The 24,523-nt window shown below is 56.3% G+C and overlaps 1 protein-coding gene across 3 annotated transcripts; it reads left to right on the top strand.

Annotated features, from left to right (window-relative positions):
• Nucleotides 1-3,870: 3,870 nt before the first annotated feature.
• HSPA12B (heat shock protein family A (Hsp70) member 12B) lies at nt 3,871-24,149 on the top strand. 3 transcript variants are annotated; one of them, XM_025400584.1, is made up of 13 exons: nt 3,877-3,995; nt 9,823-9,882; nt 11,969-12,066; nt 13,416-13,540; nt 16,099-16,285; nt 16,700-16,804; nt 17,122-17,238; nt 19,231-19,405; nt 20,249-20,335; nt 20,767-20,871; nt 20,986-21,244; nt 21,821-21,924; nt 22,529-24,149. In XM_025400584.1, exons 2-13 carry the CDS (start codon nt 9,840-9,842, stop codon nt 23,182-23,184), a joined length of 2,061 nt encoding a protein of 686 aa, XP_025256369.1. In that variant the 5' UTR covers nt 3,877-3,995; nt 9,823-9,839; the 3' UTR covers nt 23,185-24,149. The 3 variants fall into 3 exon arrangements, with proteins under 3 accessions (XP_025256371.1, XP_025256369.1, XP_025256370.1); XM_025400585.1 differs by having other exon boundaries at nt 17,125-17,238; XM_025400586.1 differs by lacking the exon at nt 11,969-12,066 and having other exon boundaries at nt 3,871-3,995.
• The last annotated feature ends 374 nt before the right edge of the window (nt 24,150-24,523 follow it).

The following is a 24,523-nucleotide window of genomic DNA, read 5'->3' on the forward strand; positions in this document are numbered from 1 at the left end:
GGTAACTGAAGCATCAGGGTAGGCGACCCAGCAGGGCACCAGCACACCTGAGGTTCAGTCAACAAGGCCCACTGGTGAAGAAAGCCTTGCCTGCCCTCTCTTCCCTCCTGAGGCAGGTGGTGGAGGCACCTGCCCTCCCCATTGTGTGTGCATGAGTGTGTGTGTGCACGCATGTGTGTGTGCATGCATGTGTGTGTGTGAATGTGTGTGTGCATGCATGTGTGTGTGTGCATGAGTGTGTGTGTGCATGAGTGTGTGTGCATGCATGTGTGTGTGTGAATGTGTGTGTGCATTCATGTGTGTGTGAATGTGTGTGTGTGCATGCATGTGTGTGTGAATGTGTGTGTGTGTGCACATGCATGTGTGTGTGAATGTGTGTGTGTGTGCACATGCACATGCATGTGTGCCAAGCTCTGGAGAACAAGCAGCCAGGCTTGGGCAGGAGCCCGGGGGCAAGGAACATGCAAAGTTCTCTCCACAGCCCCTCAGTGCTAACAGGCTTAGGTGGGGGATGACATGTCTTAGAATCAAACTTCACCCTCTGCCCCAAAACTGCCTGTTGGTCTGTCACATCGGGCCAGGCAGTGGGCACTTGGAAACAGTGCCCTGCTCCTGCCTTCCAAACCCAGGAAGTCTTCTTGAAAGCCTCATGGAGGGGACCTGGGGCCAGGGGACTCCCCAAGCAGGCACAGCACCCACAAGGGTCTCAGGGACCACTTTCTCCCCAACTGCCTGAGGTAAGGATGGATGTGGACAAGCAGCTCAGGGCTGGGGCTGGCCTAGGTGGAAGGTTCAGAAGCACAGAAGGCAGGATGTGCCTGAGGGGCCGGAGATGGGGTTGGAGGCTAGGGCTGGGAAAGAGAGTTTGGGAGATCAGCCAAGGGTAGTCCATGCCTAGGCTCTTCTCTAGGTCATGGGGAGTCATAGAGAATGTAGGAGTGGTGATGGGATGGCACCATATTTGCACCTTTGAAAGTCACCTCTGGTTGCAGATAGAGATGGATTGAGGGCAGGGCTGCAAGGAAGGGCATCTCATGGGAGAGGAAGACCCTGGCCACGGTCCAGAAGAAAACAGCGGGCCTGGGGAGAGGCTGCTCCTGGGGAGGACCTACTCAGAGGCTGATTCTTCCTCGTGCTCCCCCACCCAAGGAGACACAGGAAGCTGGTGAGGTCAGTGGGTGGGCCTGCAACCCAACCTGCGCTGGAGAGGAGCAGGAGGGAGATGGGAGGGCACAGAGAGGTGGAGGGCAGGGACTCTGAGGACCCTTATCCATGCCCACTTGGGCAATTGAATCGAGCTTCCTCTAGTGTGGAATGTGGGCTCACTGGGGCCATTTGCTATCCTTCTCTCATGTCAGACTAGACGCGGCCCAAGGGTGGGGTCTGTGACTCCCTCATCAGACTGAGGGGGCCTGAAATGTGGGGGAAGGAGGGAGCTTCCAAGCAGGAGGGTTTGGAGGGCGCTGGCACTGAGGACAGGGGATACGCCCCCCATGCGTCATCACCCCTGCTCAGAACCTGTTGCTGTGGCCCTCAGAGATGAGCCCATCTTTGGAACTGGAGGTGGGGATGGAGGAAAACCAGATGGAAGGGAAAAAGAAAAAAGGAGCAGGCATGAGTCTGAGGCGTCAGACCCTGCAGCCCCCAGGACATGCACAGCAGACACACTTCAATCCCTCTTGACTCTGCCCAGCCTCAAACGAGGTGCAGGCCTGCAGGCCCTGACCAAGGACTCCTGTTATACACAGACAAATGCAGACACACACTCACACACAGATACAAAGACACAAGATGCAGCAACACACACACAAAATACACACAGTCACACTAGTGCACACACAGACACAAATAGACACAGTCAGACATTCCAAGAAACATACTCACACATGAACACAGATGTACAAGCACAGTCTTACATATACAAAGACACACTTAAGCACAGACACAAACACATCAAAAGATGCACAGATGGACACACATAGAAGCACACTGGGAGGCAGCCTGTGGAGACTGCTGATTGGATGCCATGCTGGCTTGGTATCCAGAATTGTTGGTGCAGCGCACCCCACGTGCCTGACCTCATTAAGGAGACCCTCTGGGGCAGTGGCCCTGAGAAGAAAGGCAGCAAGCCTAGGGAGGTGACACTGTAGCTGGGGAGCATTTTGGCTGGGCAGAGAGGAGGAAGGAGAGCATTCCAGGGAGGGAAAATAGCCCCTGCAAAGGTTTGGAGTGGAAGAACGGGATGTCCCAAGAACTGTGCCTTGTTTGATGGGGCTGCGGGGCCCTTGTCTGACAGGCAGCCTTCCCCGGCACAAAGGGAGGTGGACTCAAAAGCATCTGGAACTTCTGTGGGGGCACATGGGGCAGAGGGGAAGGGGAGCAGGCAGAACCAGTCAGCTGTCTTTGAAAGCTCCAGGAAGGACCTAGCAGAAAGTCATTCATTCATTCATCCGTTCATTCATTTATTTGTGACAGGGTCTCTGTCACCCTAGCTGGAGTGCAGTGGTGTGATCACACTCACTGCAGCCTCAAACTCCTGGGCTAGGCCGGATGCGGTGGCTCACGCCTGTAATCCTAGCACTTTGGGAGGCCAAGGCGGGTGGATCACCTGAGATCAGGAGTTCGAGACCAGCTTGGCCAACATGGTGAAACCCTGTCTCTACTAAAAATACACAAAATTAGCTGGGCACGGTGGTGGGCGCCTGTAATCCCAGCTGCTTGGGAGGCTGAGGCAGGAGAATTGCTTGAACCTGGGAGGTGGAGGTTGCAGTGAGCCGAGATCATGCCACTGCACTCCAGCGTGGGTGACAGAGCGAGACTCCATCTCAAAAAAAATAAAAATTAAAAATAAAAAACCTCCTGGGCTCAAGCAATCCTCCACCCCAGCTTCCTGAGTACTGACGTGAGCTACTACAGACGTGAGCTACTACACCTGGCTAATTTTTAAATTTTTTTAGAGACAGGGTCTCCCTTTGTTGCCCAGGCTGGTCTCCAACTCCTGGCTTCAAGCCATCCTCCTGCCTCAGACTCTGAAAGCGCTGGATTACAGGCATGAGCCACGGTTCCCTGCCCAGAAAGAGATCTTCACCCCACAAACCCCCTATTTGGAGGCCAAGTCCCAGCATCCCCAATAGGGTCCCGGTTATGACAAGAAAAAATGCTGTGAGACTCGTAAGAGAGGCTGGGCGCCCCTTGCTGCAGAGTGGTCCCCTTACCAGGCATGGGGCCTCAGTCTGTGAGACTCCTCGCCTCGGTGGTCTGAACTCGAGCAAGGACAGAGCTAGGCCCAGCCTGGGGACCTGAGGGCCTGCCCTCATCCGCGATTCTGCCTCTTTTCTGGCCACTGGGGACCAGGCTAGGGAAACTGAAGGGGCAGCAGGGGTGGGAGGAGAGAGGGTTCTGGGTCAAGGGACTGGACAGGTCTGGGTCAAGGGACTGGAGGAGTCTGGGGCAGGGAAGTGGAAGGGTCTAGGGCGGTCCCTTCCCCCTCAGCTGTTGGACCCTCGCGGAAGGGGCCGAGGCTGAGCCCCAAGGTGGGCCTGTGGGGGCGGGGCAGGGGAGCCCCTTCGCAGCTGGACCGCAGGAGGCCGACGAGGGTCTGGAATTCCTCTTCCCCTCCCTCCGCCGCCCCCTCTCCCTTCTCCCACCCCCGGGCTGCTCGCGGAGCGGGGAAGGCGCAGGAGGGGCTCAGGGAGGGGCCCTGGACGCGGGACCAGGCTGGGCCCCTCGGCGGAGGCCCGCGCAGGCAGGCCCCGCCCCGGCCTCGCACATCTGGGCCGGGAGCGCGGGCCGACCCGGCGGCGCAGGCGGCGCGGCCATCCGGCCTGGGGGAGGGGGCGGCGGGCGGGCGGGCGGGGTGGGCGGCGAGAGGAGGCGGGAGGCCGCAGGGCCGGGCGCACGTCGAGGGCTGCGGCCGCCACAGCAGGCAGGGCTAACGGGCTGCGGGCCCGGGATCGCAGCGGCTGGACGGGGCTCGAACTGTAGGGAGGGCGGAGGTGAGTTCTGGGGCGGGGGCTGCTGGGCGCCCCGAGTGGAGAAAGGCGCGGAGGTTTGCCGTCCTGGGCTGTCGGCTGAGACCCCACCAAAAACCTCCAGACTCCACGCGTCTGGTGGGGGCAGATCTGCAAACCCCTCTCTTCAGCGAGGCTGCGGGTTCGGGAAGGCACTTGGGACTGCGACCTTGGGCTCCCACCTGGGCTTCGGGGGACCACCTCCCCTGTCCCTTGCACAGCTGCTCAGAGGCTGAGGCTGAAGAAACTCCTGTGTCTTATAGGCTGGCAGGACTGGTGTGGACTGGGGCCCGCTCCAGGGAACCAATTTGGGGGACCCGGTGCCTAGGCCTGAGGTGGAAACTTGGGGGTTGAGGGTATGTGTGTGTGTTGGGGGTGCCTCAGGGGTCTCAGGCCCTGTGGTCCCGAAGTGCAGCAGAGTACCGAGTGACCCAGGTGCCAGGGTCTGAGGCCGGGACCTGGTCTTCCGGGCCAGCTTGAGGTCCAGGTGGGGTGGGTCCAGGTTCCCGCTGGGGCAGTGGAGCCTGTCTGTGAGGCTAGCGTGTGTTGATGAGAGAGACTGGAAGGGAGTGAGCACGAAAGGGACTCTCCGGAGAGCAGACGCAGCGCAGGAATCCCAGGAGAGAGGGGTAATGGGGGGCTGTGGGCAGAGCATGGGAGGGGCTCTGTTGTTTGTGAACTGGCTGCTCCCATGATGAGGACCCAAGGGGGTGCGGCAGGATGTATGGAAAGCAAAGATGAGGACAGGGAGGGGCCATGGGAGGCCATTTCTGTCACTCCCTGCCCCAGCGCAGGATGGGGCAGCCACCTCACTCAGCCACCCATGGTCCCTTCTTCTTAAGGGCTCCCCTCCAGAACAGAGTGGGGCAGCCCTTTGGGTGCCGTTTCTGATCTGTGCTTTGGGCCCTGGTTGGCCCAGTCTGTGGCTTGGAAGAAACGCCTGTGGCCTCACTTAGCCCGCTGAGGGAGTCCTGTTCCATTACAGGGCTGGCTGGGTGCTGAGCAGAGAACAGCAGGCGGAAGAGGCAGGGTCCTAGCCAGGAGGGGAGCTATAAGGACTTGGGTGGGCTCTTTGTCTACACAGGCATCATGTGGAGCCCTGAAACCCAGAACACTGCATTCCCATAGTGCTCCTGGGGACATGAGTGCCCAGCTGAAACACCCCACCCAGGAAGAGATCCTCCAAGGATTCTCTATCAGGCAAAGGGTCCGGCCCCTGCAAGGTGGCTCACACCTGTAATCCCAGCACTTTGGGAGGATGAAGTGGGAGGATCGCTTGAGGCCAGGTAGTCGAGGCTGCAGTGAGCTGTGATTGTGCCACTGCACTCCAGTCTAGGCAATAGAGCAAGACCCTGTCTCAAAAAAAAGAGCAGGAGTGGGCCGGGGGAGGGGGGCAGGGTTCATCCTAGGCTATTGTAAGACCGGGGCCACTCTGGGATGGGAGTCTCTGGTTGTGAGTTCCTGCTGGGCCACACCCTATCCTGGTCCCCAGTGACTAATAGGCCCTGCCTATTGGGTAGAAGTCAGGGCCAGGGGTCAGGGAGAAGCTGATGACTAGAGGTCAATATGAAGCCAGGAGTTAGAGGTCAGTCCATGGGCAGGGTTAGGGATCAGGCTGGGGCCAGAATTTGGCATGTGCTTGTAGCCAGGAAATGGAGTTCCTTTCTGTGTAAATCAAACTGTCCCACTCAATTACTCTCAAACCCATAGGCACCACCAGTCTGAAATTAGGTAGGCCTCTGAAGCGGAGGTCAGCCTCCCCTCATTTTCAGCTATGGACTCTGCCCAGACCTAGCTTTTGGGAGCTGGGCTTGTCCCATGTTCTGTGGTCAGCATTCTCCTTAAGTGTTCCTGGGTGTGTGTGCTTGCTTGGCAGTCAGCCACCTCTTGGCTTACCTCCACCTCTCGGGGAATCCGTGGGATCCTCCTTCTTTAACACATTTTTATTTTATTTTTTTGAGATAGGGTCTCACTCTGTCACCCAGGCTGGAATGCAGTGGTGTGAGCATGGCTCACTGCAGCCTCAACCTTCCAGGCTCAAGCAATTCTCCCACCTCAGTGTCCAAAGTGGCTGGGACTCTAGGCATGCACCACTACACCTGGCTAATATTTGTATCTTTTGCAGAGATGGGGTTTTGCTATGTTGCCCAGGCTGGTCTCGAACTCCTGAGCTCAAGCAATCCACCCATTTTGACCTCCCAAAGTGCTAGAATTACAGGCATGAGCCACCACACGCAGCCTTTAACACAAATTGATTTAGTTCCTACCTCCTTCCTTAAAGAACTCGTGATGACTAGAATGCGATTCTCAGTGAGACCAAAATCTCTAACAAGAAAATTCAGAATCCGCATCACCAAGGGAAAGAACACTGCTCAAACCTGCCCAACTCCCTGCTTTTATCAACACCTTGCATATCTGGACTTGTTAACATAAGCCCTCTGTGTCACCCATTCTACCGGAAAGGGCGCTGAGGCACAGAGATGTGGCATGATGCACTCATGCCACGTGCCCTAATAGGCTCTTGCCATCCCTGAAACCCCAGCATAGGGGCACTCAGCATATCGTATGAGAGACAGTAGATAACTGGACAAGCTTCCGATAGCTGGGAAAAGTATAGGCCCATGGTTTGGATGTGGAATCTAGCATAGAAGGAGGACTCAGAGTTTTTTTGTTTGTTTTTTTTTTCTTGAGATGGAGTCTTGCTCTTGTCGCCCAGGCTGGAGTGCAATGGCGTGATCTTGGCTCGCTGCAACCTCTGCCTCCCGAGTTCAAGCGATTCTCCTGCCTCAGCCTCCTGAGTAGCTGGAATTACAGACATCTCCCACTATGCCTGGCTAATTTTTGTATTTTTAATAGAGACGAGGTTTCACCATGTTGGTCAAGCTGGTCTCGAACTCCTGACCTCAGGTGATTCACCTGCCTCAGCCTCTCAAAGTGCTGGGATTACAGGAGTGAGCCATGGCGCCCGGCCCAGAGTCTTTTTTTTCTGGTGGTTCTAGGTTGTTTCTCCTCCAGGTACAATAGCCTTAGTCCAGAAAATCCATTCATTCATTCAGCAAAGTGGTTCCCCAGTGCTAAGCACAGAGCCTGGCATGAAGAATCTCGATAAGTGTTTGCTGAAGAATCAGAACAACATACAAATAGGACTGCCAGCTCCTCCCTGGAGGCCTTGATCCAGTAGTATGCTGGTTAATGGTTTCCAATCAGCTCTGGTAGAGGGATAAAATCCTGATTTGTAGTGCTTGCCAATTTCTGTGGTGTAAATACTCCCAGCCATGACTGATTTCAAGCTACCAATGTGATATCATTGAATGCAGAACTGGGAAGAGATAGAAATAATCAGCTCACATGAGCTGGCGGGACCCAGCTCAGCATCCCACTCCATCACCCTAAGCTGGGCTCCTGCCCCGGGCTCCTAAGACCCCTCCCCTCCCCTCTCTGTGCTTTCCCTTTTCTCCACAACAGCCAGCTGCTATATGCGTGCCCACAACCAGCCCCCATCCTTTTTCTGATTCTGATTCCTGAGCATCCAACTGTGTACCTCCAATGGTACAGAGGACAGCAAGAGTGTCTGGAAATCTCCATGGTGCTGGCCATGCAGGAGAATCCTGGACATACAAGAGTGTGCGGGAGTCCAGGTGTCTGTCCACGGTGGGGCTGGTTTGTGTGAACTGTGTGAGCAAGGGTGTGTGCATGTGTGTATGGGCATGCCAGAGCCAGCTCTGTGTCTGCCTGTGTTCTATAGCAAAACTTTCTGATCAGGCCGCTGGTGACAGAGAGGGAATGGATTGGCCCTGTGTAGCCTCCCCCTTTGTTTAGGGGAGCAGCCAGGCTCACCAATGAGAACATAGTGTCAGTGGTCTGCAGACTGGCTGAGAGACACTGTTGAGCAACACTTCTCAAACTTCAACGTGCACCTGAATCACCTGGGAATCTTGTTAAAATAGGCCAGGCACGGTGGCTTACGCCTGTAATCCCAGCACTTTGGGAGACTGAAACAGGCGGATCACCTGAGGCCAGGAGTTCGAGACCAGCCTGGCCAATATGGTGAAACCCCGACTCTACTAAAAATACAAAACTTAGCGGGGCATGGTGGTGCGTGCCTGTAGCCCCAGCTACTTGGGAGGCTGAGGCAGAATAATCGCTTGAACCTGGGAGGTGGAGATTGCAGTGAGTTGAGAACTGAGATTACGCCACTGCACTCCAGCCTGGGGGATAGAGTGAGACTCTGCCTCAAAAATAAATAAATAAATAAAAATAAAATACAGGTTCTGATTCGGCAGGTCTAGGATGAGGCCTGAGGTTCTGCATTTCTAACAAGCTCCCAGGTGATACCAATGCTGCTGGTCCTTAGCCCACACTTTGAGTAACAAAGCTGTTGATGGTTTGGAATATCCTGCCTATAGCCTGGCCCCAGAACTTCATAGACAGGATTGAGCCCCTCCCATCTTAGAAAATAAATATGCTTCCTCACCTCCCTTCAGCTTTAACACCCTCCAACTACTGCCCTCACATGCATTCCTGATCTCAGCCAAGCTTCTCAGAAATTCTAGCTCAATATGATTACATCACTACACTCCAGCCTGGGCAACAGAACAAGACCCCATCTTAAGAAAAGAAGTTCTAGCTCATGTGACCTCTTGCTCACTCCTCACCTGAGCTTACCTGCCTTGGGCCACTAAAACAGGTGTTTCCAGTCTCATCTGAGGACCTCTTACAGGGATCTAGCTTTACCCATCTCTTGGTACAATCTTCATGAGACCATGGGGCATCTCAATCTCCTTGGCCAGTCCACGTTCCTCTGTTTGGCCTTTAAGTGTAGGTTCTCCTCGTGACAGAGTGACATCCTATCTCAAAACAAACAAACAAAAAAAGAAGGCCAGGTATGGTGGCTCACGACTGTAATCCCAGCACTTTGGGAGGCCGAGGTGGGCAGATCACTTGAGGTCAGGAGTTCAAGACCAGCCTGGCCAACATGGTGAAACCCCGTCTCTATTAAAAATACAAAAATTAGCTGGGCATGGCATACAGCTGTAATCCCAACTATGGAGGAGACTGAGGTAGGAGAATGGCTTGAACCTAGGAGACAGAGGTTGCAGTGAGTCAAGATCGCGCCACTGCATTCCAGCCTGGGCAACAGAGTGAGACTCTGTCTCAGAGAAAAGAAAAGATTAATTGAGTCATGCCCCCACCCCAGCCTGCCACCTCAAACCTTTCAAGATTTGCTGTTGCCGTTCATATAAAACCAAATCTGAAATAGGGTGCACAGGCCCTGCCTGCAGGGTGAGAGCCCAGCCCAGCCCTCCGTCCAGACTTACCATGTTACCTTCCCATCCCACATTACCCAGCTTTGACCTTCCCAGCACCCAGCAACCCTTGTCATTTCAAAATCACTTGCCTAATTATCTTCTCCATCAGACTGTTGGTTTCTAGGGCAGGGACAGTGTCTCTCTGGGTCACTGATATCTCCTAGCACCTGGCACAGAGCAGGCACCAGAAAACATTTAGGAGGATCCTGATTCCAAGAAAGTAAAGCCATTTTTTGAGACAAGCTGGGAACTGTGGGACTTTAGATGAGATTTAAGGAATTACTGTTAATTTCATTGGACATGAGAATGGTGTTTCGATGATGTTGAAAACGTCTTTATCTGTTGGAGAGATGTATTAAAGAGTTCATAGGTGAAACAACATGATGGCTGGGATTTGCTTCAAAGGACTCCAGCCAAAAGTAAACAAATAAAATAAATAAGCATTCAGTGAGGGAACAAAGGGACAAATAAATCCCACTCTGCTTGTCTGTTCCTGTTGACAGCTACAGGGCCTGCAAGGATGTTGACTGTCCCGGAGATGGGCCTGCAGGGGCTGTACATTGGTAAGAACCCCCACCACTCTGCCCTGCCCCACCACCCATTCACCCCAGCAGGCACTGAGACCCACCTACAGGTTGTCCAATGTACCTCTCCCGCAGAGCTTCCCAACAGCCCTTCTGTGAGTGAGTGTGTGTGTGCATGTGTGCAGGGCAGGTCTGTGCTTACTGGACCCTCCCGTGTGTGCAGGGAGGGTCTGTGTGTAGAGGTTTGTGTATGTTAGTATGTGTGAATATGTGTGCACACAGGACTTGTCTATTCACAGGACCTCCATGTATATATGAGTGTGGGCTGAGTGCATGTGTGTGTGCCAGGAGGGTCTGTGCACACAGGAGTGTATACATGTGCGTGTGTTTTGTTCAGGCTCCATCCACAGGACCCTGTGTGAGTGCGTCAGTGAGTGTGTGTCTCTGCGGGTAGGTCTCTGTGCACAGAACCTGTGTACAGGACTATAGTCTGCAAGTGGGCACACATGCAGATAATTCTGTGTGTGCATGGAGGGTCTGTGTGCACAGGAGTGTTTGCATGTCCATGTGCTTTGTTCAGGCTGTGTGCACAGGACCCCGTGTGAGTGCATCAGTGAGTGTGTGTCTCTGTGGGCAGGTCTCTGTGCACAGGATCTGTGTACGGGAGTATAGTCTGCAGGTGGGCATGCATGCAGAGACTTCTGCGTGTGCATGTGCATCTGCCCATAGCCTGGTCTGGGAGCAGGCTTGGTTCTCTGCAGGGGTGGGAGGCCGGAGGCAAGAGGGACACTCCTCAGGAAGTCCATTCACAAAGACCTGGTGGGCTGGGCCCTTCCTTCCTGCCTCCCTTCCCAAGCTCGAGCCACAGCAACTTGGCCTCTCAGGCTGCAGCTGGTGGCAGGGCCGGAGCCTGCCCTGGCTGCCTGAGGAGAGACAGCCCTTGGAATGTGGCCACTTTGTCCCTGCCCCTCCAGCACCTCAGACTCTGGCCCTGTCCAGGTGCTTCCCAGACTACCCCTCATGCCTGGCCCTTCACCTATGTTCCCAGGTTACCCCCAAGGCCAGGGAGAGTGGAGACCTGCCTGGCAGCACATGGCAGGACTGTGGCTGAGGGAGAACAGGGCCTGCCTGATTTGTCCATGGAGCTTCCTACCAGTCTCACTCTCCCTCCCTAGCCAGCCTCCCTGGCCTGTCCATGGATCTCAAGGCTGCCCCCAGTACTCTTCACATGCCCCTTAGCAATGCCCAGTGTGGTGGTGGCAGCTACTGGCCCACACCTGTGGGGGTCCAGTCAGGCAGGCCCTCCTGCCCCATGAGCCGCCTGATCCTTGGAGCCAGGCCTGGGGCTGTCCTCCAGGGCTACTCCACTCCCTCCCACCAAAGGTCCAGCTCAGTCCCAGGCCTGCAAGAGGGTCTTGATGGGGCCTCCTGCCCTGAAATGCTGGCTCAGGGTGTGTGTATATGTGTGGGTGGGGGGTGGGAATCAGACTTCCTAATGGTGTGGACACCCCCCGTTCAGGACTGGGCTGTCTTTATGAGTGTGGGAGGAGATGCTGCCCCTCCTGGATCCTCCCCAAGCAGCCAGTTGGGCCTGTCTGTGGCTCTTGTGGGCATGGGAACTGGGGAGTTCCCTCAAGTCCTGATTAGAACCACGTGGCCCAACTTTAGGGTGGAGGGGAGCAACCCCACCTCCGAGCCAGTTAGGTCTGTAGCCCCACCTTTTGAAGGAAAAGGGCTTCTCTCTCCTCCACTCCCTCCCAGGAGCTCACCTGCCCTATCTCCCCTGCCCTTCCGTCTCTGGACTGGGTCTCCCTGCCACACAATGCTTTTCTGTCTCTCTCCCCTCCCGCACTGTGTTTCTGAGGGGCCCTAGTGGGGAGACAGTGAGTCCCCAGAGAAAGCATGGGTCACCCGCTAGGGAAATGTTGCTTCTGATAGCAGACCCTCAGCTCCTGCCCCTACGTCATGCATGTCTTTCCTACACCCCCCAGTCCTCCTCCCTAGCAGAGAGCCCCTTGCCTTAGCCCAGCAAGGACTGATGGAGAACCTCTGGGTGCCTAGCTTGGGGTCCACTGCCATCCCTACCCTGCTTGTGCCAGGATGAACTGCCCTCTCTTCTCTGCAGGCTCCAGTCCGGAGCGGTCCCCAGTGCCTAGCCCACCCGGCTCCCCAAGGACCCAGGAAAGCTGCGGCATTGCCCCCCTCACACCCTCGCAGTCTCCAGTAAGCGCGGAGCAGGGATCAGGTGGTGGGTAGCCTGGGTGGTGTGCATGGGATTGTGCCTGGCAATGTCATGACAGGGCCTGGGCTAGGAAGGAGGAGGGGATGGGGATACCACCATGCCTCTTGTCCCCATACACTCCAGTCATGTGCCCCCCAGAAGGATTGGCCTTGGGCGGCCCTGGACTATAAAGGTAACAATTCTACTGAGAAGGTGAGCCCCATGTAACTAATCCCAACCCCCCCAACACAGGAGGCACCCACAGCCATTGAAGCTGGCCTGGCTGAGGCAAGTGTTCCTCTGAGCATGTGGCTTTTCTAGGTTCCCAGAGCACTGGGCCTCCTGTTGACCACAGTCCACCTTAATCCAAGTCATATCTGAAGGAGAGGAGACATGTTGCTAAAAAAAAAATAGTCTGGAAACTATTAGCTCGGGCTGGCCATGGTGGCTCACACCTATAATCCCAACACTTTGGGAGTCCGAGGTGGGCAAATTGCTTTGAGCTCAGGAGTTCAAGAACAGCCTGGGCAACGTAATGAAACCCCATCTTTACAAAAAAAATACAAAAATGAGCTGGACGTGGTGGTGCACACTTGTAATCCCAGCTACTCAGGAGGCTGAGGGTGAAGAATCGCTTGAACCCAGGAAGCAGAGATTGTAGTTAGCCAAGATCGCACCACTGCATTCCAGCCTGGGTGACAGAGTGAGACCCGGTCTCAAATAAAAAGGAAACTACTAGCTTGAAGTATCCAGGATACCACCTCCCCACCCCCAAGCTCCCTGGGTCACCCCATGTGGATGACCTTGCCCTGGTGGGGACCCCCTTATTCTCAGGGAGTCCAGCCCTGGCACAGGAGAAGGCACACAATTCTCTGGAGACATGCACGTGCTCTCTTCTGTCTGCCATAGAATCAGTCTGGTTTGTGTCACTGTGGCCACAAGGAGCAAGAGGGTAAAATACATGCACTGGTCCATGTGCTGTAAAACTGCCTGGAGGAGCAAAATTGCTCCCAGCTGGGCCCAGACTAGTGGCTGCCTATGAAGATGATGTGAGGTGGGGGTGGGGCTAAGGCAGTCCGGGGGAGGGTGGGCAGAGGCTGGAAGCAGGAAAGCAGGAGCTTGAGACGAACCCTGCCTGGGGCTACCTGAGAGACATGTCCAAGGCTCAGCCTGGAGCCTGGGAGGGCAGAGGAGCCTGAGCAGGTGGGCAGGTGGGGTGAGCCAGGTCCAGGGCTGGTCTGGACCACAGTCAGTGGAGGGAGTGTCTTCCCCATGCAGAGGAAGCGTTGGGGGTTGGGGGGTGGGGGTGTCCCTGCTGGCTACTTGCTAATTCTAGGTCTTGCACTTGCAGAAGCCCGAGGCCCGAGCCCCCCAGCAGGCCTCCTTCTCCGTGGTGGTGGCCATTGACTTTGGCACCACGTCTAGTGGCTATGCTTTCAGCTTTGCCAGTGACCCTGAGGCCATCCACATGATGAGGTGAGGGTAGCTGGGCTGGGAGAGTGAGGTGGGGTGGGTGGGGAGTTCCTCATACCTAGGGATGAGCTTGGTCCCAAAAGTACTGTCACCAAGACATGGGGGTCTCCTCAGAGGCCCTGCCACCCCTAGTCTGGGGCTCCCCACTCGGGCAAAAGGTTGGAGGATGGGCCCCAGGCCTGGGTTCCTGGTCTCAACTGGAGCAGCTCCCAGCCCTCTGAAAGAAAAGTAAGACTTTGTTTTTAATTTTGAATTTTTTTGAGATATAACATACAATAAAATATGCAAATCTTTTTTCTTTTCCTTTCTTTTTGAGATGGAGTCTCACTCTGTTGCCCAAGCTGGAGTGCAATGGTGCGATCTCAGCTCACTGCAACCTCCACCTCCTGGGTTCAAGTGATTCTCCTGCCTCAGCCTCCCAAGTAGCTGGGACTACAGGCATGCGCCACCATGCCTGGCTATTTTTTTTATTTTTAGTAGAGATAGGGTTTCACTATGTTGGCCAGGCTGGTCTCAAATTCCTGACCTCAGGTGATCTGCCTGCCTTGGCCTCCCAGAGTGCCTCACAGACATGAGCCACCACACCCGGCCTTTTTTATTTTCTTTCTTTTTTTTTTTTGAGAGACAGGGTCTTGCTCTGTCACACAAGCTATGTGCAGTGATCATACCACAAGTGCAGTGATATGATCATAGCTCACTGCAGCCTCAAACTCCTGGGCTCAAGCAATCCTCCCACCTCAGCCTCCTGAGTAGCTAGGACTACAGGCAGTACCACCACACCTGGCTAATTTTTTAAAAAATTTTGGAGAGACAGGGTCTCACTGTGTTGCCAGGGCTGGTCTTTAATTCCTGGCCTCAAGTGATCCTCCCACTTTAGCATCCCAAAATGCTGGAATTACAGGCGTGAGCCACCGTGCCCAGCCCACAGATATTTTTCTAAGCTTGTAGACAAACACACACATATACAAACATATATGTGTTTTTTAAGTAAAAGTGAGATATACAGCTTGCTTTGTTTTTTTTTTGTTTTTTTTTTTTTTTTTTTTTGAGAAGGAGTCTCGCTCTGTCGCCCAGGCTGGGATGCAGTGGCCGGATCTCAGCTCACTGCAAGCTCCGCCTCCCGGGTTTACGCCATTCTCCTGCCTCAGCCTCCCGAGTAGCTGGGACTACAGGCGCCCGCCACCTCACCCGGCTAGTTATTTTTTGTATTTTTTAGTTGAGATGGGGTTTCACCTTGTTAGCCAGGATGGTCTCGATCTCCTGACCTCGTGATCCGCCCGTCTCGGCCTCCCAAAGTGCTGGGATTACAGGCTTGAGCCACCGCGCCCGGACAGCTTGCTTTGTTTTAAAGCTTCAACATTATTTTGTAGATATTTCATGTCAGTACATACAAAGCTACCACTTTCTTTGAACGGTTGCCTAGTATTCCATAGTACAGATGTGTCATAATTTATCCATTCCCCTATTGACCGTTTTAGGGGTTTTTTCCCTCCTCTCATTTTTCACTATTACAAAAATGCAGCAGTAATATCCTTCTATGAAAACTTGTGCTGTAGTCTCTATGGGGTAGATTCCTAGAGGTGATTCCTAGGTCCAACATCTCAAATAAAAAACAAGAAAATGAAGGTTCTAAGGGTTGAGTTGACAAGTCACACAGTTGTTATGAAAGACATGTTTCAAAAATTCATTCAGATGTTGGTAGGTTTTGTGTGAACACTCCCCTTGGGACCTCAAGACCCCAGTTCTCCGAATGTGTCCTAGAGGGTTGGCAGGCAGTAGGTAAAGCTATAGGAGACCTCAAAGCTCTCAACCCACACTGGGATGGGAGGTAAGAGGGGCTTCTCCAGGCCTGGAGACTGGACGGAAGATTGAATGGAGAGACAGACAGACAGGTAACTCCTTCCAAAATACATGGGACTTGAGCTTTGTGAGATTGGACTGTCCTTCCTTCTGCATCACAGAAAACCGCAAAGGCTCCGGGCACTTACGACCCTCTAGGAGCTGTAGGACATCCCAGATGTCTTGCTCATCAACACACACAGCTGAGGCCATGCTGGGGCTAAGGACACATCCAGGAACACTGTCTCTGTCCTGTGGCGGTGAAAGTCACAGGAAATAACTGGGGACATCCCGGCCTCCTCCTAAGCCCTCTTTCCCCACCAGACACCAAGCCCCTAACATCTCTAGATGTGTCCCTAACATCTCTAGACCCGACCTGCTCTCACCTGGATGGCTGCAATATACTCCTCCTTGGTTTCCTTTCTCCATGCTCTCTTCCCTCCATTCTGTTGCTCCATGCGAGCCAGTGACCTTTATTTCTAAAGGCAAATGTAGTCATACCTCTTCGCTACTTAAAATCCACGAAGACAGAATTCTGAATGGCCTTCTGTGCTCTTCATGATCTCATCTTAGCATTCTTGTATTTTCTCCTGCTGCCTATCCAACCGACCCATAGCTAGTTCTCCCTGCTCTTTCACATCTGTAAGTTTTTGCACATGCTGTTCCCTCTGCCTGGATTCCCACCCAAGGAGGGTTGCACTGACGGCCCTGTGCCTCCGCAGGAAATGGGAGGGCGGAGACCCGGGCGTGGCCCACCAGAAGACCCCGACCTGCCTGCTGCTGACCCCGGAGGGTGCCTTCCACAGCTTTGGCTACACCGCTCGCGATTACTACCATGACCTGGACCCGGAAGAGGCGCGGGACTGGCTCTACTTCGAGAAGTTCAAAATGAAGATCCACAGCGCCACGGTGAGTCACAGGGCTCCAGACAGGGAGGCGGGGCCAGCATTGAAAAGGGCAGGGCTAATGGGGGGGGTGGGGGTGGGGCAAAACCTAAACGCTTGAGGACCGACCCGATGGAGTCGTGGCTGAGAGGGGGCAGAGCTAAAGGGAGACGTCGGACTCCAGTGTGGGCGGAGCTCAGAAATGAGACAGGTGGAGGTGGGGCTAATGTGGGTGGGGCTAAGAGTGAAGCTGGGGTTGCAGGAGGGGTGGGGCTAAGGAGAGGGGCTGGGACAGAGCTAATGTCAGATTGGGGCAAGAGTGGGATGGTGTTAAAGAGGTGGGGAAACTCCAGGAAACGGGGCGATTTTAAGAGCGAGGTCGTCAGGAAATGAGTGCCGAGCTGAGGCCTCCTGCAGAGCCGCCCTGTGTCCCTGCCAGGATCTCACCTTGAAGACCCAGCTAGAGGCAGTAAATGGAAAGACGATGCCCGCCCTGGAGGTGTTCGCCCATGCCCTGCGCTTCTTCAGGGAGCACGCCCTTCAGGTGCGCTGCGGCCCCACCTCTGCCGACTGTAGCAGGGACCCCCTCTTGTGCCCTCATCCGAAACCGCTCCCCCATCCCGTCGCCGACATTGGATGGGTAGCCACCGCCGGAAGTCAGAGGTCATCTTCTCCAGTACCCTCCTCCCTTTTTGTCTGGTAGAGCCTGCACCAAGCCATACTGATGGGAGGGGGGCCGATTCTTCCAACTCTGCTGGGAAGTCCTTCCTGTGGTTTGATTAGTACCTCCAGCTCCTCGGAGGGCTGAAGACCACCCTCCCTCCAAGCCACCTTTTCTCTGACTGCCCGCTCCTGCACCAGGAGCTGAGGGAGCAGAGCCCATCGCTGCCAGAGAAGGACACCGTGCGCTGGGTGTTGACGGTGCCTGCCATCTGGAAACAGCCAGCCAAGCAGTTCATGCGGGAAGCTGCCTACCTGGTGAGGATGTGCAGACGGGTCAGAGAACACTGCTCAGGAAGGCCCGGGCCTGCCCCCATGCCTGCCCCCATGCCTGCATGCACCCCACCACCCTTGAGACCACAGAGTCATTGTGGAAAGAACTTCAGCCTGCTCCTGCTGGGAGTTTGTAGGGTTGCTCCCACCAGGAGAGGGAGTGGGCCTGCAGAACAGGGGACAGAGGGACAAGAGGCACAGCCCAGGCCAGTGTAGACAGTGCCTTAAGTCAGGTGTCCTAGAAGCAGAGCCCAAGATGGAGAGTCTTATACGTGAGGTCTATTGAAGAAGGGTTCTCAGGAGAAAGGCAAGGGAGGGAGGCGGGAAGTCAGGTGTCCTAGAAGCAGAGCCCAAGATGGAGAGTCTTATACTTAAGGTCTATTGAAGAAGGGTTGTCAGGAGAAAGGCAAGGGAGGGAGGTGGGACAGGAGAAGGAGCTATGAAGGATGTGGTCTTGGCTAGAGTCTAGCCTCAAGTTTAGCCTCAGCTAGATCCCATGGGGAGCTGCAGAGGGAGAACTGTAGCACAGAGCTGGGGCCAGCCTCTTGCACATCCGTATCGGTCTGTCACTGGTTCTGGGGGAATGGGAGGGATACCTCTCCAAGTGAGGCCATTCCCATTCAGCTGAGGGCCGTTATCCAGAGGAGGTAGCAGCTGTGAGCCAATAGCAGCCAACACTCACAGTGGCAGGCAGGGCACCTAGAACATTCACTTCACTTGGCATCAGTATTTTCAGGGACACCCCCACCACCGCCCACCTTTGTTGGTTCTTGAGCAGGGGAAATAGGACTATGAAAGTATAAAGGGAGGCGATTCTGGCCAGTGCATACAGGTCTTCCTACCACTGAGATGCTCAAAGGTCTACAGCAAGGAGTTGGGGGGCTCCATTGGAGACAGAGAGGGTGTAGCCTCAAGACTCATTGCTTGGTCCTAACCCTGGAGCCTTGGAAACAGACCCTAGGCTGTCCAAAAGGGATATCAAGCCTGCCTGTAGACACCCTGGAGGGGTCCCCAATCCTCCCATACCTATGGGCCAGGCATGACCCAGGGCCAGGTCTGTAGATGGCTACCCTTTTCACTGGAAGGAGCTAACTCTGAGCACAGTGAACATACCTGTGCAAGGATCAGAACAGAAGCAAGGCTGTCCCCAGCCAGAACAAACACCTGCTCCCCCAGCGTCCCCTTGCCTATTTCCCCACCCCCTTTCCTCTCACGCTGTTCCCTGGCTGCTCAGGAAAGCCTGGCCCTGGGTAGAAAGTCTCCATTCACACCCTTATCCCTCTTCCCTATCTGGTCAGAATCTGGGGAACCCTACAAAACCATGACGTACTTCCCACAGGGATCCCCTGCCCTGATGAAGGAAATAACTCCAGATCTCAAGTGTTTTTCTCCACCCAACTGGCCTGTCTTGTTGCCTGGAATTTCAGCTTCCTTCCTGCTGTATCAGATTCCCTGGGAACAAAGTTTTCCTGGGAATGGGGTGGCCTATGGCTACCGTCTGACACCAGCCTGGTGGAGAAACAGGGTTCAGTGAGCTAAAAGGGCTCCCCACCATCTCCTCTGAGCCACCACACCCCCCACATTGTGCTAGAGTCTCTGCCAACACCCCCAGCTAGCGCTCAGCTGGCCACTTGAACCTGTGAAGGGGAACCTTGCTGCAGCCCCGCTATCTTGGGAAGTTTGAAGGGACACATCCCATGGGTTCTAGGTCTGCATTCTGTCTAGAGTCTTTTCCTGCTAGGCAACTTCTTCCCCATCTTTGGCCAGGGCCATTCCCTCCCCAGCCTGGTCACAGCATGGCTATAAGGCAGCTCCAAATTTGTGCAGCACAGAGGGGCCTGAGAGGCCTAACATGGGTGGGGTGTGATGGAGGAGGAGGTGGGAGCCCCCACAGGCCCGCGATTCTCCACCTCCCGGTGCCATCTTAGGTGTGACAGCCCACGGTGCCACCTGACCCTGCCCACCACCCATCCCCAGGCTGGACTAGTGTCCCGAGAGAATGCAGAGCAGCTACTCATCGCCCTGGAGCCTGAGGCTGCCTCAGTATACTGCCGCAAGCTGCGCCTGCACCAGCTCCTGGATCTGAGTGGCCGGGCCCCGGGTGGTGGGCGCCTGGGTGAGCGCCGCTCCATCGACTCCAGCTTCCGTCAGGGTGAGCTGCCCCCAGGGACACCACCCACCCTTGGAGGGTCAGAGGGTTACTGAAGCCAGAAGCTCAGCCATGTCCAGTATGAAGGGGAGGGGGTCCCCACCCCGGAGAAGCCCAATTTGAGCAGGCAGAAACATGCCTGGTGGAGCCCATCTGAGGGAGGGAGGCACAGCCCTGCCCAAGGGCAACCTCGTCTCAGGGTGGGACATGTCCTACCTGGGGGAACCCAATCTCAGGGTGGAGATTTCACCTTGCCCTAGGGGAGCAAGGTCTGAGGAGGGCAGGACTCTGCCCAGCCCTGAGTCTGAGGGTCAGGGGAAACACAGCCTACCCCAGGAGGAAATTGCTGGGGTACTGACAAAGGAAGAAGTCAACCCACTGCATCGGCTGTCCCCTTCACTCCCATCATCTTCCCTGACACACATCAGCCCCAAGCTGCTGCTGCCAGGACCAGGCACCGAGGCCAAGGACAGCTATGGTCATCCTCCCAGATGCCATCACCCAGGGCAGGGAGAAGCCCTAAGTCCTGAGTCCCCTCTGAGACTCCAAGGACACCTACCTGCCTCCACTCCTCCAAACCCTCTAACCCTGATTTTGCCATGACCTGAGACCTCCTGGGTTAAAGGAAAGCCCTGTGTCCATAAATACTTCCCCCCCCAGCTGTTGGATACAGGGTGGGAGTTTGGGGTTCAGGATTGCCCTCTCCCAGTCAGGAGCAGGTTGGAGTTTCAGGAGCACTGGTTGCTCCCAGTGCCCATGGAGGGCCTGGGCAGGAGGATGGGAGTTGAACGCCATAGCTGGAGCACCTCCTTCTAATCTCACTCCCTGCTGTCTCCTGACCCCCAGCTCGGGAGCAGCTGCGAAGGTATCGCCACAGCCGCACGTTCCTGGTGGAGTCGGGTGTAGGAGAACTGTGGGCAGAGATGCAAGCAGGTAGGGGGAAAGGGGGATGGAGAGTTATCCTTGGCCCCTACCGGGCACCATATACTGATGGGGGGAAAGGCATGTTTGCAAAGCCCGTCTCTTCCTCCTCCATCCGCTGTACCTAACCTGGCCGTCCCCTCACAGTCACCCGCACCCCCACCCCACTCACAGCGGCGCCCCTAACTCCCACTCCTCCAGGGGATTCTCCGCGGACGCTCGGGTGGAGTTGCAGAGCCTCTGGAACCATTTCTCCCCCACACCCTGCGCCCATATGTGGTGGTCTGAGGTTCAAGCACCTGAAGCCCCTCACGTCCCTCCCCCAACCCTGCAGACAGGCCTTGGGACCCGGGTCAGGGCTGGAGGCTGGGCGAGGCTGGAGGGGGCGCAGGGCTGAGGGTGCGAGGCCGCCCACGAGTGTGTGCCCACGCTCGCCGCCGCAGGAGACCGCTACGTGGTGGCCGACTGCGGTGGAGGCACCGTGGACCTGACGGTGCACCAGCTGGAGCAGCCCCATGGCACCCTCAAGGAGCTCTACAAGGCATCTGGTGAGTAGCCAGGCGGCATCCCGGTACCCAGCGTGGCCTGGGCCCCGGCCCCGCCACCGCACCCTGGCAGCCGGGTGAGCGCTTAGGCCCCCTCCGCCCCCTGCTCTACCCCAGGGGGCCCTTATGGCGCGGTGGGCGTGGACCTGGCCTTCGAGCAGCTGCTATGCTGCATCTTCGGCGAGGACTTCATCACCACCTTCAAAAGGCAACGGCCAGCAGCCTGGGTAGATCTGACCATCGCCTTCGAGGCTCGCAAGCGCACTGCTGGCCCGCACCGTGCAGGGGCGCTCAACATCTCGCTGCCCTTCTCCTTCATTGACTTCTACCGCAAGCAGCGGGGCCACAACGTGGAGACCGCTCTGCGCAGGAGCAGGTGGGTCCCGGGCCCGCGGGCTCAGGCAGGGTTTGCCGACCCGGAAATGACCGTGCACGGGAGGGTCCCGGGCCCCAAGGAACGGTGGGGGATCTGCCTGATTCATCCCACATATACACCAAGCCAGCAGGGTGTCGGGGTGGGGCGGCGGGGAGCAGCGAGTGAGTGCCCCAGCCCAGCAGGCTCCACCCACGGAATCCGCAGCCCGAACTGGGGCAAGAGAGAGAATCATGGCCGGGAGGCGGCAATGACTGGTCTCCTCCCAGCCTTCTCTACACCCGCACCCCGGGGCCCTGCTGGCCCATGCTCCTTGGCTTCCCTGCACCAAAGCAAGGGGGGGCCTCCCCCAGGACCTCGTACCCGGAACCTGGAGCAGGCTGGCAACTAAATCCTGACTCAGTAGGGTGGGGATAAGGGCTAACATCCAGCAGGTCCAGTCCTCCAGACACCACGTGCAGTCGATGCCCAGGCACTTCTGCCTGGTGGCAGAGGTAGAGAATAAGAACCACGGACCCCAAACTGGGGCAAGCAGCTGGGCCCTGACCGATAGGTCTGTGCCCCTTTCACCACTAACAGCGTGAACTTCGTGAAGTGGTCCTCACAGGGGATGCTCCGAATGTCTTGTGAAGCCATGAATGAGCTCTTTCAGCCCACAGTCAGCGGGATCATCCAGCACATAGGTGAGCACCTGAACTCGGTCCTCCACCCGCCCCCACATAAAACAGATGCGGAATAATTCCCCCCCCCCGCAATCAGTGCCTAGGACTCTCCACACATCCATACACTGGGATGAGACCTAGAATCATCTAGAACACCTGGAGGATGAAGTGCAGTGGTGATTAAGAGCTAGGAGGTTGATATGTAGTCTTGCCAAGGCAAAAAAAACCTCTGGTGCCTCAGTTTCCCCATTTATAAAATGGGGTGATAGTATTGGGTTCTCAAAACGTTATCACAGGGATAAAATGAGCTGAAGTATCTACAGTGAGCATAATGTCTTGCACACAACGTCTAGGTGTTTAATACGTGTAAATGCATATCCTTATCTCTTGTTCTCCACGTCGTGGTGGGAGAGAAGTGGGGAGCGTGAGTGTTGGGGAGGCAAAGCCCTCGAGGACTCGCGGGAGCTCTCAAAGAAAGTGCTCAAATGGCTACTCTCTAGTTGCTAGGCGGATACGAGCTAGGGAGGGGAGGCGCCGGTGGCCGCCTAGTGGTGGCCTCAGTGGCTTTCTCTCTTTCCCCGCCTTCTCCGCCCTCTTCACCCGCGTCCCCCGTCCTGCACCACAGAGGCGCTGCTGGCGCGGCCGGAGGTGCAGGGTGTGAAGCTGCTGTTCCTGGTGGGCGGCTTCGCCGAGTCAGCGGTGCTGCAGCACGCGGTGCAGGCGGCGCTGGGCGCCCGCGGTCTGCGTGTCGTGGTCCCGCACGACGTGGGCCTCACCATCCTCAAAGGCGCGGTGCTGTTCGGCCAGGCGCCGGGCGTGGTGCGGGTCCGCCGCTCGCCGCTCACCTATGGCGTGGGCGTCCTCAACCGCTTTGTGCCTGGGCGCCACCCGCCCGAGAAACTGCTGGTTCGCGACGGCCGCAGCTGGTGCACCGACGTCTTCGAGCGCTTCGTGGCCGCCGAGCAGTCGGTGGCCCTGGGCGAGGAGGTGCGGCGCAGCTACTGCCCGGCGCGTCCGGGCCAGCGGCGCGTGCTCATCAACCTGTACTGCTGCGCGACCGAGGATGCGCGCTTCATCACCGACCCCGGCGTGCGCAAATGCGGCGCGCTCAGCCTCGAGCTTGAGCCCGCCGACTGCGGCCAGGACGCCGCCGGCGCTCCTCCCGGCCGCCGCGAGATCCGCGCCGCCATGCAGTTTGGCGACACCGAAATTAAGGTCACCGCCGTCGACGTCAGCACCAATCGCTCCGTGCGCGCGTCCATCGACTTTCTTTCCAACTGAGGGCGCGCCGGCGCGGTGCGAGCGCCCTCTGCTCGGCCCCGCCCTCTTTCGGTCCCCGGGCCTGCGGAGCGGGGTGGGGCGGGGGAAAAGATGGTTCTGCTGTGTGCGCCTCTTTCCCCGCCCTCCGGCCCCGGGGAGATGAGGTCATGGGAGGGTGGGTGGGGACACACCCAGAGACTGGCTTTGGGATTGGGCCCTGGTTCGCCGACTGCCAGGCTGAAGGAACCCGCCAAGGACTGAACGGGTAAGGGTGACTGAGAAGAGGTCTGCAAGACAGAGCGCGCAGCCCTGCAAGTGGCAAGTGACCCCGAAGGAAGAACGCAACAGAAGATGGAGTCCTGGTCTGAACTTAGCCGAGTAGGGGTGGGGGTGGGATGGCAGGAGGAGCCGCAGGAGGAAGGTTGTGCAGGGTCTGGACCTGCAGGGCTGGAGTTCACTCAATGATGGACCCAGCCTGAACCGGGAGGCAGGCAGAGGAACCTTGTGCTGTAAGAAAGTGACTGGAAGTGGACTCCAGAGGGACAGGTGTGGTAGCACAGTCCTGGTGTGGTGCTGACCACCCAAATATGACTGAATTGTAGAAAGGGCAGTAGATCTCTAACGGGGAGGTGGGAACATTATTATGGTGGAGGCAATTATGAGGGGCTATGAGGGTAGCATTTCCTTCTAGACAAAACACCCATCTGGGAAGGCCCCAAGGGCAGCTTATGAAGGACCCCACTTGCACCCCACCCCAGCCATGGAAGGGCAGCTGGAGGGTGGATGAGGAGGCCAGAAGGAGCACTGAGGGGTGGTCCCAGCTCTGCTATTGACTCGGTGTGCCTTTAGGACATTCTCTGACCGCCCATGGGCCTCAGTTTCCCAAAGTGTGAAATGTCAGGCACTTCCCTCCAACTGTGACATGCAGCAGCCCCACCTGCCTGAGAGCCCTGAGGTGACAATAAAACATTTATGCTCAAGGGGAAGCCATAGCCTGCTGATATGGCGTGGAGACCCTAATAGTGGGAGGAGTGTAGGGGTTCCGGGTGCTATAGAGAGAAGGGAGAAAGCTTTCAGTTGTGCATAGGGAACTGACCAGAAGGGGGTGCTACTGTCTCCCCATCAAGCATCCCAAACAACTCCACTGCTTAAGACCTCTCTTGCCTACACGAGGTCCCTCCCTCCTCATTCAAACTAATTGTCTTGGCAGCCAGCTTCTGGCCTAAAATGCCACCACCTGTGCATACCTCTTGTGGGGCTAGGTGGTATAATACCACGCGGTGCCCCTGCCTCCTGAAAGAGTGAGTCTACCCAAGTCCTTCCTTGGCCCATCTGCAAAGGAGTAGGCATTACCCCAACC

Source organism: Theropithecus gelada, chromosome 10 (assembly GCF_003255815.1).
Source record: "Theropithecus gelada isolate Dixy chromosome 10, Tgel_1.0, whole genome shotgun sequence".
In the NCBI taxonomy this organism is placed as follows: Eukaryota; Metazoa; Chordata; class Mammalia; order Primates; family Cercopithecidae; genus Theropithecus; species Theropithecus gelada.